The sequence below is a fragment of the Rana temporaria genome, chromosome 9 (assembly GCF_905171775.1).
Source record: "Rana temporaria chromosome 9, aRanTem1.1, whole genome shotgun sequence".
Lineage (NCBI taxonomy): Eukaryota > Metazoa > Chordata > Amphibia > Anura > Ranidae > Rana > Rana temporaria.
The window spans coordinates 130,593,122-130,605,862 of NC_053497.1; the positions used below are offsets into that span (position 1 = coordinate 130,593,122).

Genomic DNA, 12,741 nt, shown 5'->3' on the forward strand with positions numbered 1-12,741 from the left:
CAAAGAGGCAGCTACACATAGAAGGCTTTTTATCTTAATGCATAGAATGCATTAAGATAAAAAACATTCTGCCTTTACAACTCCTTTAATTTCTCATAGCCAGACCCTATCCTATGTGTCCATGCAATTTAATTATGTGACCTGAGATTTCACTTTATTGGGGTATACAGGAGCAGATCTTGAAAGTAATCACCAGTAGGAATACACTTAGGTCACTTCCCTGAGCAGCTTTGTGGATCAGCAAACAGGCCAATCTTCCCAAGCAGACAAACGCAAGAATTACATGTGTTCCTCAGCTGATATTGCAAGGTCACCTTTCCTTAACCACTTCCCATCCCGCCCATGTACATATGACATCCACGGGAGGGATCTCCCATCCTGGGTGTACGTCATATGACGTCCTGGGCTTCCCGGCCGTCTAAAGGGCACCTGCCGCATCGCTCGGGACCCGGTGCGCGTGCCCGGCGGCCGCGATGACCGCCAGGCACCCGCGATTGCCTGTGATCAACACACAGATCCACGTCCTGTCAGAGGAGAGGAGACCGATGTGTGTTCACAGTACAGAGGAACACAGATCGGTCTCCTCCCCTTGTGAGTCCCCGCCCCCTACAGTTAGAATCACTCCCTAGGGAACATAGTGTTAACCCCTTCCCTGCCAGTCATATTTATACAGTAATCAGTACAGTTTTATAGCACTGATCGCTGTATAAATGGTAATGGTCCCAAAAAACTGCGTTAATTTGTCCCTGGCAGAGATCATTGAGGGTACCAATGAGTCCTGGGCCTCAGACCAAGACTCCTCTGTAAGGGTTGGTATGTCCACCTGCCATTGTGCCATCACCCTCTCCATTCTGGGAGAGGAAGACGTCAACAACATAAAATAATACTTAGAAATCAGTTGCGAATGATCCTTGTCAGTCAGTAATTTTTCCATACTGGAGGGAGAGAGCGCCACCACCCCCGCACCGTATTGAGCTGTTGCAGCATGGCGCAGCTGAAGGTATCTAAAAAAGAATGTATTAGGAATTCCATACTCTGTCCTCAAATCTATGAAGGTTTTAAATACCCCATTCCTGAACAGCTGTTGGGCGTACTTGACCCCATACGCCGCCCAACACGACCCATTCGGTACCTTGACTATCTCCTTAAGTTGGGGATTGTGCCACAAAGGGGCGTTGGGGGAGGCCGCAAGACTAGTGCCCCCCACCCTTACATTACAGATATGAAATATTTTGTACGACAGCTTCAATATGCCCGCCCCCCCTTCTGGGTATGGGCCATTTCTATACAGGACGTTAATTAGCTCCTCAAACGAATGAACCTGGGCTGCCTGAGTAGCCACGGATGCAATATGCAAGTTCGGGAACCCCCACCAGTGCACATGAGTTAATTGGGCCGCCAGATATTAACAGTGCAGATTCGGTAGGGCCAGTCCTCCCTCCTTGATAGGTAGACAGAGCGTTTCCAGAGATACTCTTGCGGGCTTAGGGCCCCAGAGAAAGGAGGACAGCATTTTATTATTTCCTGAAAACCATTTCTTAGGGATATAGATCGGGGCATGCCAAAATAGATAAAGAAACCTGGGCAAGTAAATCATTTTAAATATGTTAATTAGCCCAAGGAGGCCCAAGGGTAATTTAGCCCATGCTTGCAAACTTTCCCTCAAGCAGAGCTTCATAGGGGTTAGGTTATTACCCACATAAGCATTAAATCGGCAGCTGGATATCTACCCCCAGATAACGAAATTTGGACACTACCTTCAGTGGGATTTCCGAGGGCAACCGCGGGGGATTATCGGAGCTAAAGGGAAACACAATAGATTTATTCCAATTTACCTTGAAACCTGAAAAATTTTCAAATTCTGAAATTAAGCTCAGAGCAGTGTTCAGCGAACCCTCCGCCTCAGCCAGATATAGGAGCATGTCATCAGCATAGAGGGATGTCTTTTCCTCCAACTCCTTAATAGTACAGCCCCTGACATTCACATCCTCTTTCAGCAAAGCAGCCAGTGGTTCTATAGCCAGGGCAAAAAACAGGGGCGACAATGGGCACCCCTGCCGCGTGCCCCTAGCAATATGAAACAAATCCGTGAGGATATCGTTACCCCTAAGCCTAGCCCGTGGTTCAGCGTACAGTATTTGGACCCACTTTATAAATCTAGGGCCGACACCAGCTGCCCAAGGACTGCCAGAAGATATGGCCATTCAATGGAATCAAACGCTTTATGCGTGTCCAGGGACACCACCACTCGAGTGTCCGGCGTAGGCCCTTTAGACTGTAGAATAGTGAAAAGTCGGCGCAGGTTTACTGCTGTCGACCTCTCAGTTATAAAAAACTGTCTGATCCTGATGAATAATGGACGCAATTTTCCGTATTTAAACGTTTAGGCAGTAATTTAGCAAGGATCTTTGCATCCACATTAACGATATTGGACTATAGGACTCGCAAAGATCATGATCCCTGTGCAGCTTAGGAATCAACACTAGAAGTGCCTCCCTCAGAGACTCAGGGAGCACCGCTCCCTGATAGGCATCCATACACATCTTAAGCAATTGGGGTGCCAGGCTGTCTGTATATGTGCTACACCACTCTGCCGGAAACCCATCCATTCCCGGGGTCTTATTTGTGTTCAGGGAGCTTATAGCCGATACAACCTCCTCCACCGTAAGGGGGAGGTCAAGCTCCTCCGCTGCCCCTACCGACAGCTCCAGGAGGGGTATCGGAGCCAAATATGCCTGCACTGCCTCCTCACCATAGTCCACCTTCGAGGCATATAAATCAGAATAGAAATCCACAAAGGCTTTAGCTATATCCATTTGTGAGGTGCAAAGCTGCATCTGTGCATCGTATATACGTGGGATAGAGGTTGGTGTCTGGTGCGAGTGGGCCAGATAAGCCAGCAACCTGCTATTTTTATCTCCAAATTCAAAAACACGTTGAGCTTGATAAAGCAATTCTTTCTGTGTTTTCTCCACCAGAACCAAGTCTAATTGACGTATACTCTCTCTCCAAGTCCTATGGGTGTCAGGGGTAGGATTGTTAATGTACTCCACTTCAGCCTCTGTAGCTAGCTGCTCACTCCCTATCAGATTGGAGCTGTTTATCTCCCCCTTGATCACTCCCCGAAGTGTGGCCTTAAACGCATCCCAGGTGACTCCTACTGGGGCCTCCCCCTATTTTCTATCCAGAAGTTATTGATGGACGTGGCAGTGGATCTCTCAAAACATTCTTCCTTGAGCCACAAAGGGCTCAATCTCCACAAGGTATACCCACTGGGTTTCTCCACATCAATAGTGACTAGTAATGGGGAATGATCCGAGATGGCCCTCGGCAGATATTGAATTCCCACCACACGCGGGAGGAGTGCCCTGGACACAAAACACATATCTAACCTAGATAGGGTATTAAATGTGGAGGAGAAGCAAGAGTAGGCTCGGACATCTGGGTGCTTCCACCTCCAGGCCTCCTCTAAATCATATTGTGCCACACATGCCTCTAGAGGGGACCCACTCACAGCTGCCATCCCAAACCTATCATAAACTTTAGATTTTAAGTACAGGTTCACTAATAACATCAGCCTTTTTTTTTTCTTTTACATCAAGCTATCTGTATGCGAGAAGCAGCAAGGGCCTTCAGTGAAAGTGTTCCAGCATTGCAAACAGGTGTGTTCCAGGATCACCAGATGACTAATAAAAGGTAGTTGAATAGACTTGTGCACTACAGCAATGCTTGGGCGAAAAATTGAAGCAGGTTTGCTTGTGTTATCCCAACATCCAAATACCATCGTTCACTGGATTGTATTTAACCAAAAACTATTGATCTTTCTTACAAGAGGAAACTAGAGAATTTGCTTACCATACACCATTCCCGGGCCCTGATCTTCATACGGTTAAAGCTGCGCTCTTCTGCATACAGCGCCCCCATAAAGGATCCAATTGAAGTCCCTCCAACCATGTCGATAGGAATGCCGCTCTCAATCAGGGCCTTGATGACACCTACTTGGGAGCAACCCCTGTGAAAGAAGAATCAAGGCATGGCATTACATGACTGATTGGATGCTCCACTGCAAAATACATTATTACACACAATCCGTGACTTCCATGATAATCTAGGACAAATGATTTATAAGCAAGAATTTCAACTAATATCACAGACTGTACAAAAACAAGCAACATGCAAAAAGGTATGAACAGATATAGCTCATAAATAAGTTACTACATATGTTAAATTGCAGGGATATGTGCACTTTTTTATATTTAAAAACTGCAACATGTTGCAGATTTGACCCTGATGGTTTCTACTATTGCAATTGTTATAAGACAGGTTAATAGCACTGGTTCTGTTTTCATTCTGTTTTTTAAACGGTTTTCAGTCTGCTATTTCTAGATTTGTGCAATGGCAAGTAAACAAGCAAACATAAAAAGAACGAACACTAAACAAATACTAAATTCACTGTGCCCCCATATGACACCCAACCCCAGGGTGTCCGAGTGGTCAGCCACCACTCTTCATAGCATGTTTCTCTATGCTCCCTGTGGCAAAAAGGAGTGAGGGGGGCAAAGGAAAGGAGAGTTTGTGCAATGGGTTGGGTGGCCATTATGTGAACCTGTTGCTTTGCCTTTTGTAGGCAATGCACAGGTTTAGTTTAAAGAAATATTGTGGCATCAAGTTGGGAAACGGGTTTATTGTGCAACAGGGATCTCAATGTGCCTAAAAAGGTGCACACAACTTTATTTTAAAAACCTGACACACTCTATTATAATAATTCTGTTCACAGATTGCACGGTAACCCCACTCACATTCCTACTGGCCAATGAAGCTGGCCATCTCATTGGCCGATAAAGGGGTAAGAGGTGGGCCAGGGTAGAACCATATAAGTTGTTTAAGGAAAGCAAAGACGTACATAGATTGTGTGCTATACAATATGGTGGGATTTTTTACCGTCTTTGAAACGGCAAAAGGTACACATTAACCACTAGAATACCGGCCGCATGTAAAATGACGGCTTCACAGTGGCTCTGGAAACTCAACAGGACGTCAATTGACGTCCTGGATTCCTCCGGCCACTGGGGGGCGCGCCGGCGGCGGCGCGCCCGGCGCGTCCCCGAGATGCCGATGCGCGTGCCTGGCGGTCGCGATGTCCGCCAGGCACCCACGATCAGCAGTGACGTGGAGCTCTGTGTGTAAACACAGAGCTCCACGTCCTGTCAGGGGACAGAGGAGACCGATCTGTGTCTCTTGTACATAGGGACACAGATCGGTTACCTCCCCCAGTCACCCCCCTCCCCCCACAGTTAGAACACACCCAGGCTACACATTTAACCCCTTCCTCACCCCCTAGTGTTAACCCCTTCAATGCCAGTCACATTTATACAGTAATTAGTGCATATTTATAGCACTGATCGCAGTATAAATGTGAATGGCGCCAAAAATGTGTCAAAAGTGTCCGATGTGTCCGCCATAATGTCGCAGTCCCAATAAAAAAATCGCAGATCGCCGCCATTACTAGTAAAAAAAATAAAAAAAAAATAATAATAATAATAATTCTGTCCCATATTTTGTAAGCGCTTATTGCGATTTTTTTTTTTTTTTACCAAAAATATGTAGAAGAATACGTATCGACCTAAACTGAGAAAAAAAAATTTGGAAAAAAAAAATTTGGCTATTATAGCAACAAGTAAAAAATATTGAATTTTTTTTCAAAATTGTTGCTTTTTTTGTTTTATAGCGCAAAAAATAAAAACCGCAGAGGTGATCAAATACCACCAAAAGAAAGCTCTATTTGTGGGGAAAAAATGACGCCAATTTTGTTTGGGAGCCACGTCGCACGACCGCGCAATTGTCAGTTAAAGCGACGCAGTGCCGGAAGCTGAAATTTCACCTGGTCAGGAGGGGGGTATATGTGCCCGGTATGGAAGTGGTTAAAATTAGAAATAAAGTGGGAGGAAATAACAAAAACAAAAAAGAAAACTATTACAGCTGTACGATTGGTAAAAGATCACAATCTTGATTCGACCCCCCCCCCCCATTCCCCCCACTAGCTTAATCCAGCATCTCCATGATTCATGTAGAAAGTCCAGAGCCGTTCAAATGCTGTAACAAAAAAAAAAAAATACCAGTTCCTGCTCTTAAGTAGCGTACTGTAAGGTCCGCTTGGTTGGAAGCCAATCCACCTAGGAGAATGCTTTAAGATTGTGGAAACGTAAAGGGAAAACACACAGACTGCAAGTAGTTTGTGTCCTTGGTAGCAACAGAGATCCTGAACTTTATACAAGTCTGCTTGAACCCTCAATCAGCCAGGCAGATACTATATACTGTATATTCCATTTACTGGTACAAAGTGAACTTCTTATTAGCTCTGCAAATTGTAAGCACTCATTTAAGAAACTATTGATTACATTTGTTCACTGTTCAGGTTGTACAATGAATGGAAGAGTTTTTTTTCTTTAGGACAGTTACCAGAAACCCAGGCAATTTCTTTCCTTCCACTGACACCACTAAGGCCGCGTACACACGATCACTCAAAACCGATGAAAACGGACTGAAGGACCGTTTCATAGGTTAACCGATGAAGCTGACTGATGGTCTGATGTGCCTACACACCATCGGTTAAAAAAACAATTGTGTCAGAACGCGGTGACGTAAAACACACGACGTGCTAAAAAAAAACGAAGTTCAATGCTTCCAAGAATGCGTCGACTTGATTCTGAGCATGCGCGACCTTTTGACCGATGCTTTTGCATACCAACTATCGGTTTTGACCCATCGGTTAGGTGTCCATCGGTCAAATGGGGCCCACACACGATCGGTTTGGACCGATGAAACGGTCCTTCAGTCCGTTTTCATCGGTTTTGACTGATCTTGTGTACGCGGCCTTACACTGGGCCATTTCTTTGCCTCCACTGACACTGAGTCCTTTTTATGCCTTGCACTCACAGGACATTTCTTTCTGCCCGCTAACAATGGACAAACAGCATCTGACAAAGTCAGATAAAGCAGCTCACCATAGCGAATGGGGAGTACATCCAACATGTATTGTGTATGACTGGGGACACGACACCAAGGTCTTTAGAGGGTTCTATTTATCCCAAGTGAATGTTTGGAGTCCCTGATGATTAGGTAGATAAAGCGAAAACTCCCCCTGCTAGTTTCAGTTAAGGAGTCCTACTTGCAGGTCTCATGCTGATATTATTATTGCATTCCAGATATCATTACTCATCCGTTAATTGTAAACGGTATTTTTGGCTCTCCATCACGAGATGTGCAGATTACATAGCGCCAGCCTGATTTGAGACTGATTTACATACATCTTACATCTCCTGACCTTGAAGCACATCAAATCCCCCCCTTTGTGAGATGGATCCAGAAGTCTGAGTAAAAAAAAAAAAATGTTTTCACTCTTTAGATTTACCATCTGCACAAGGCGAAACACAGCATCTGTCACTAATCCTACACCGTCTATAGGCATTAATATTCCAGGTTATCTAGGAGCGCAAGAGAACACAGACTTATTTACTGGCATTCAATGTCTACTCAAATTGCTAATTAAAAATAGCAATCAGCTGACAGATTTCTATCATAATAAAAGGGCTTTGGATATGCAAGGGCTTGAGGCCTGGTTCACACTGGTGCGGTGTACTACTTTGGTCCGACTTTGATCCTACTTTAGCCCATTGAATATCAGTGAAGTCGGATCAAAGTCGGAACGCCGTCTTGCACGATCCGACTTTGGAATGGGAATTGTGCTCTTCTGATCTTGAGAAGGAACTCCACGGCAAAAGGTGCCCCAAAGCACCCACAGTAACCTGTCGTAATCCAGCTGTTAATAGCTTGTTGCACCATAGATGCTTTACCCTTCAATCATACATAAGGCACAGTTCAGATATTTTGAAATCTTGTTGCACCATAGATGTTTTTCCATGCAATCACTTTTCATACGCAGTTTAGATCTTCTGATATCTAAAGGCAGGAACAGATGTACATTTTTTAGTTGGGCAATTGTGCGACTAAAATTAATAGCTATTAAATGCTTTACTTGGGACACATTAGGCAATAGAATCAGTTACATGAGCAATTTCAGCAATGTGACCAACCAAGCAATGGCAGGACAGTAGCGAATAAGTTGCATTGCCGATGTGCTGTACCGAATGATAATTATAAGAATGGAGTAACTGGAAAGAATTCCTGGTCACATTTTGCTTTTCACCTCCAGTTTCCCCCTTTTCAGATTGCAGCGTAATGCAGAAACTTGTGCCGACGGCCTCACTGGCACCTGGTGCAGGAACAGCTCCTGCAGGCTGTCAGTCCAGAGTGAGGAAATCTGCTCCTCTCCTGCTCCAGTCACATGACCAAGCAAAGGCAGAGCATCCCTTGCTCTGAACTGCCCTGTTAAGTGTGTTTTTATAGAGAATGGGGGAGCTGTGCGGGAGGGGGGGGGGGTAGAGGAGCTGTATTGGAGGGAGAATGTGCTGTGGAAGGCAATCTGTATTAAGTGGAAGGGGGGAGAGATCTGTACTGGGGAATGGGGGCATTTTGGCTTGGGAAGTAATTATTTGTTGTACTCGGTCTACTGACATGTGCATCATGCTGTTCTGAACCCTGCACTCTTTGTTACACACACCTAACCCCTGCACTCTGCAGGGAGTTGTGCATGTGATAGGAGTGCATTATATACAATGTGCTGCCTAATTTATTTTCCTCTTGGTTCCCCAGGAAAAAATATCTACGTCCCTAAAACTTTCACTTGTCACTTCCTTGACATTATAATAAACTGCTGACAAAGCAGACTTGGTAGCAACATCACAGACGGAATGGATTTGTGGCTAGCTACAAGTCTCTAATTTTAGGGTCAGCTCACATTAGGGATTCCGTTTTGCTAGTGGAAAGTTGGCAGCAACGGAGCAGGAATGCCACGCTGGTCCAACCAGCAGGGAAACAATGCGGTAAGAGCAGGTGAATTTTTTGTCTGTTCCCTTAGAAATCTTGTTGCTGGCTAGTTGACTTCAAAAGACAGAATTGCTAGTGCGGATGGTCTGGAACAACCTGTACCAGCTATAAATCTTGTTGTCCTTACACAGGTTACTAATTAATGTAGTTGTGCACTTATCTATTCTTTGTAAACATGCCCTCTTGGTGAGCCTCAGGAATTGCAGATGAGCACCTGTGGGATAAAGGATATTCTTTTCATCTACATGAGCTTCATAAACCTTACCAGAGGCCAAAAACGGCCTTTTGCTGGTGTATGTTTCCCCTTTATTTATCAACAGCCAGTTCTCATGTTCCATCATGTTATATTGATGCGTAGACCCAGTGAGAATGTGATGAAAGTCAGATTTGGCCTAGAATTCTTCACATGTACTAGAGAGGACCCACATGACAGATGTCAGATGACATGTATGGGCGCTGCTTCTTGCACATGTCAAATATCCTTACATTAAATGTACACAGAGCTACAAGTTAGGTCTCTATTCAGTTTGGTACAAATGTTTTTTTTCCATGTCAGCAGCTGATTAGCCAGGAAACGGCTGGTACATGCAGTGGAGTGTAAGTTAAATCTACTCCGGGGCTTATACTGCCTGACGAGGATCTATCACAGTACATAAGAGCTGCCTGTCATTAGTCAGTCAAACATCCAACGATTGCCTCCATGCGGGCTAAATTAAAAGAAATATATGGGCTTTTAAATGATTTTAGCTATACATGTAACAAATATTATATACTTGGTGTTAAATAAATCTGAAGCTTTATTTATTTTTTGTCATTTTGGATAAAGTAGGGAAGGGTTAAAAAACAATTTCATAGACTTCTCCTCAATTCCTGCCTTGTAGACACAACAGGGAATGAAAAGAAGTCTTTTCAGTGACCTAAATCCCCTCTTAGGCAGCTGCCACTGGAACAAGTGCTCCATTGGACAAATGTTCCTCTATTCACATTCTGGTGACAACCTAACATTTTGGATATTTCCTCACTTTCAGTCCTGGTGACAGTAGTCACAAAAAAAAAAGAAAAGAAAACGACAGACCGCAAACAAAAAAAACAGAGAGGGATTTTAACCTTTCCAAACGTCTCTCAAAATTTGGGGATTTTTTGTACTTTTATGCATTTTAAAACTGTTACTATGCATTACAATTTGTAATTATATGTGTACATATAACTGGGGAAACCAAATTCGCTCATTAAAGTAGCTGTTTCTGCGTTCCGCTTTAACAGCTCTCTAAGGCCCCTTGCAATCTATATGATCCATATGAATACATACACAGACACGTGAATGCATATACTTTTACTAGGCCCATTTTAGACTGAAGCCAATATACAACCGGTCAGCCCGTTTTTGGGGCATGGGAGGAAAATTGAATACCCAGCGGTAATCCACGCAAGCCCATGGATAACATGCAAACTCTATGCAGATATTGTTCTTATTGGGATTTGAACCCTAGTGTTGAAAAGCAGGAGTGCCAACCATTAAGCCATTGTTTTTTTCAATTTCCTTATTATGGTCCGAGCTAAAAATATACAATTTGTTCAGAACAATGCTGAATATAAAACATTGCATATCAATATTCTGCATCCTCATTTATAACCAGCAGGTGGGACTTTAGCATCCTTTTTGTGTTTAGCATTGTAGCTTTACTGATACAATGCTGAAAAAGCCTGTTTACAGAACCAGCTCATCTGAGCAGTGCATCAACCCTGCAAGCTCTGGCCAAAAAAGGCAGGCAGAGAGCGAAGGTATAGTCACTAGGAATGGGCTCGGGTATGTTTGGATTCCTAGTCCAAACCCACCTGCCTGATCCTGCCAGGAAGCCGACCCTGCACACTGCTGAACACAGGCAGTGAGACATTTCCCGGTCCGCAGCTGCACAGATCAGGAAATGTCTCGCTGCCTGTGATTAGCAGTGTGCAGTGTCGGCTTCCTGGTGGGATCGGGCAGGTGGGTTGGGAATAGGAACCTGAACATGAACATGCCCAAGCCCATCTCTGATAGTTTCCCCGTAGCTCTTCTCTCTCCAATACCGACTTACCATGCTTTGCTCTGCACTGTGCCCCTGTAAAGAGACATCCATTTTATTAAAGACATGGCTCTGTTTACTAATACACATATATACCCTACTTCCGCTGTTCAGTGTACAGGAGCTGAGTTTCTCAGAGGCTTTGCCTCATATGATGTGTCCACAGCTCATGTATATAGCTACAGTAAGCAAACAAAAGCTCCTCCTCAAATTCAGTGGTGAGTGAGCTTAAGAGGAGAAAGGAGTCTTGCGTAGATAATGCTGAGGCAGCCTTTGGAAAGGGATTGGATTTGGGGCGAAAAGGAGAGTTCAGAATCCAGGATAACATCTAGCACCCTGGCATATGGGGATGGGTGGATGGTTGTGCCATTGCTTTTGACAGAGAAGTCAGTGGAAGAGGCATGTTGGGGAGGAAATATGAGCTCAGTTTTGGACAAGTTGAGTTTGAGGAAGTGGTGTGACATCCAATACAGATATGTCTGTTAGTAAGTTAGTGATGAGTGAGCTGAGGGGTGGAAAGATTTTGGTGTCATCAGCGTGGAAATGATATTGGAAGCTGTGGCAGGCTATCAGCTGACCCAGGGAGGAGATGTAGATTGAAAATAGGAGAGGTCCAAGAACAGACTGGATGAGAAGGTGTTAAAGCGGAGGTTCGCCGGTAAAATGCTGTTTTTACCCTTAGATGGATGCTCATTTAGTCTAGGGGAATCGGCTAGTTGTTTTAAAATCCGAGCATTACTTACCGTTGTAGAGGGTGATCTTCTCCGCCACTTCCGGGTATGGGTCTTCGGGACTGGGCGTTCCTTCTTGATTGACAGTCTTCCGACAGGCTTCCGACGGTCGCATCCATCGCGTCACGATTTTCCGAAAGTAGCCGAACGTTGGTGCGCAGGCGCAGTATAGAGCCGCACCGACGTTCGGCTTCTTTCGGCTACTCGTGACGCGATGGATGCGACCGTCGGAAGCCTGTCGGAAGACTGTCAATCAAGAAGGAACGCCCACTCCCTGTAAGTGCCCTAATATTAAAAGTCAGCAGCTGCAGTATTTGTAGCTGCTGGCTTTTAATATTTTTTTTACGGCTGAGATCCGCTTTACAATAATATGGTTGCATAAGTGTGCACACCCTTAAACTAATACTTTGTTTAAGCCGTCGTTTTTGAGTCCATCAGCATGGCACATTTTTTGTTGCCCACCCCAAAAACACTCCAAATCTGTCAGATTGCGAGGACATCTCCTGTGCACAGCCCTCTTCAGATCACCCCACAGATTTTCAATAGGATTAAGGTCTGGGTCATTCCAAAACTTTAATCATCTTCTGGTAACGCCATTTCCTTGTTGATTTGGATGTATGCTCTGGGTGTTGTCATACTGAAGGATGAAGTTCCTCTTCACGTTCAGCTTTCTAGCAGAAGCCTGAAGGTTGTGTGTCAATATTGACTGGTATTTGGAACATGGAAGTGTTCATAAGTCCCTCTACCTTGACTAAGGCCTCTGTTCTAGCTGAAGAAAAACAGCCCCATAGCATGATACTGCCACCACCATGCTTCACTGTGGATATGGTATTCTTTGGTGATGTGCAGTGTTTTTGTGCCAAACATATCTTTTGGAACTATGGCCAAAAAGTTCCACCTTGGTGTCATCAGACCATAACACATTTTTTCCACATGCTTTTGTCCTTTTAGCCTGGCTTGGATATTTGTCTTCATAAGAAAAGGCTTCCGTCTTGCCACTC

At 44.5% G+C, this 12,741-nt stretch overlaps 1 protein-coding gene across 2 annotated transcripts in view; it reads right to left on the reverse strand.

Moving 5' to 3' along the window:
- Window positions 1-12,741, reverse strand: part of PNPLA7 (patatin like phospholipase domain containing 7) — a 413,102-nt gene that overhangs the window by 77,964 nt on the left and 322,397 nt on the right. For both annotated transcript variants that reach the window (XM_040324512.1, XM_040324513.1), the window contains one exon: window positions 3,856-4,012. In XM_040324512.1, coding sequence (XP_040180446.1) covers window positions 3,856-4,012 — 157 coding nt within the window. The remainder of the gene's footprint in view (window positions 1-3,855; window positions 4,013-12,741) is intronic.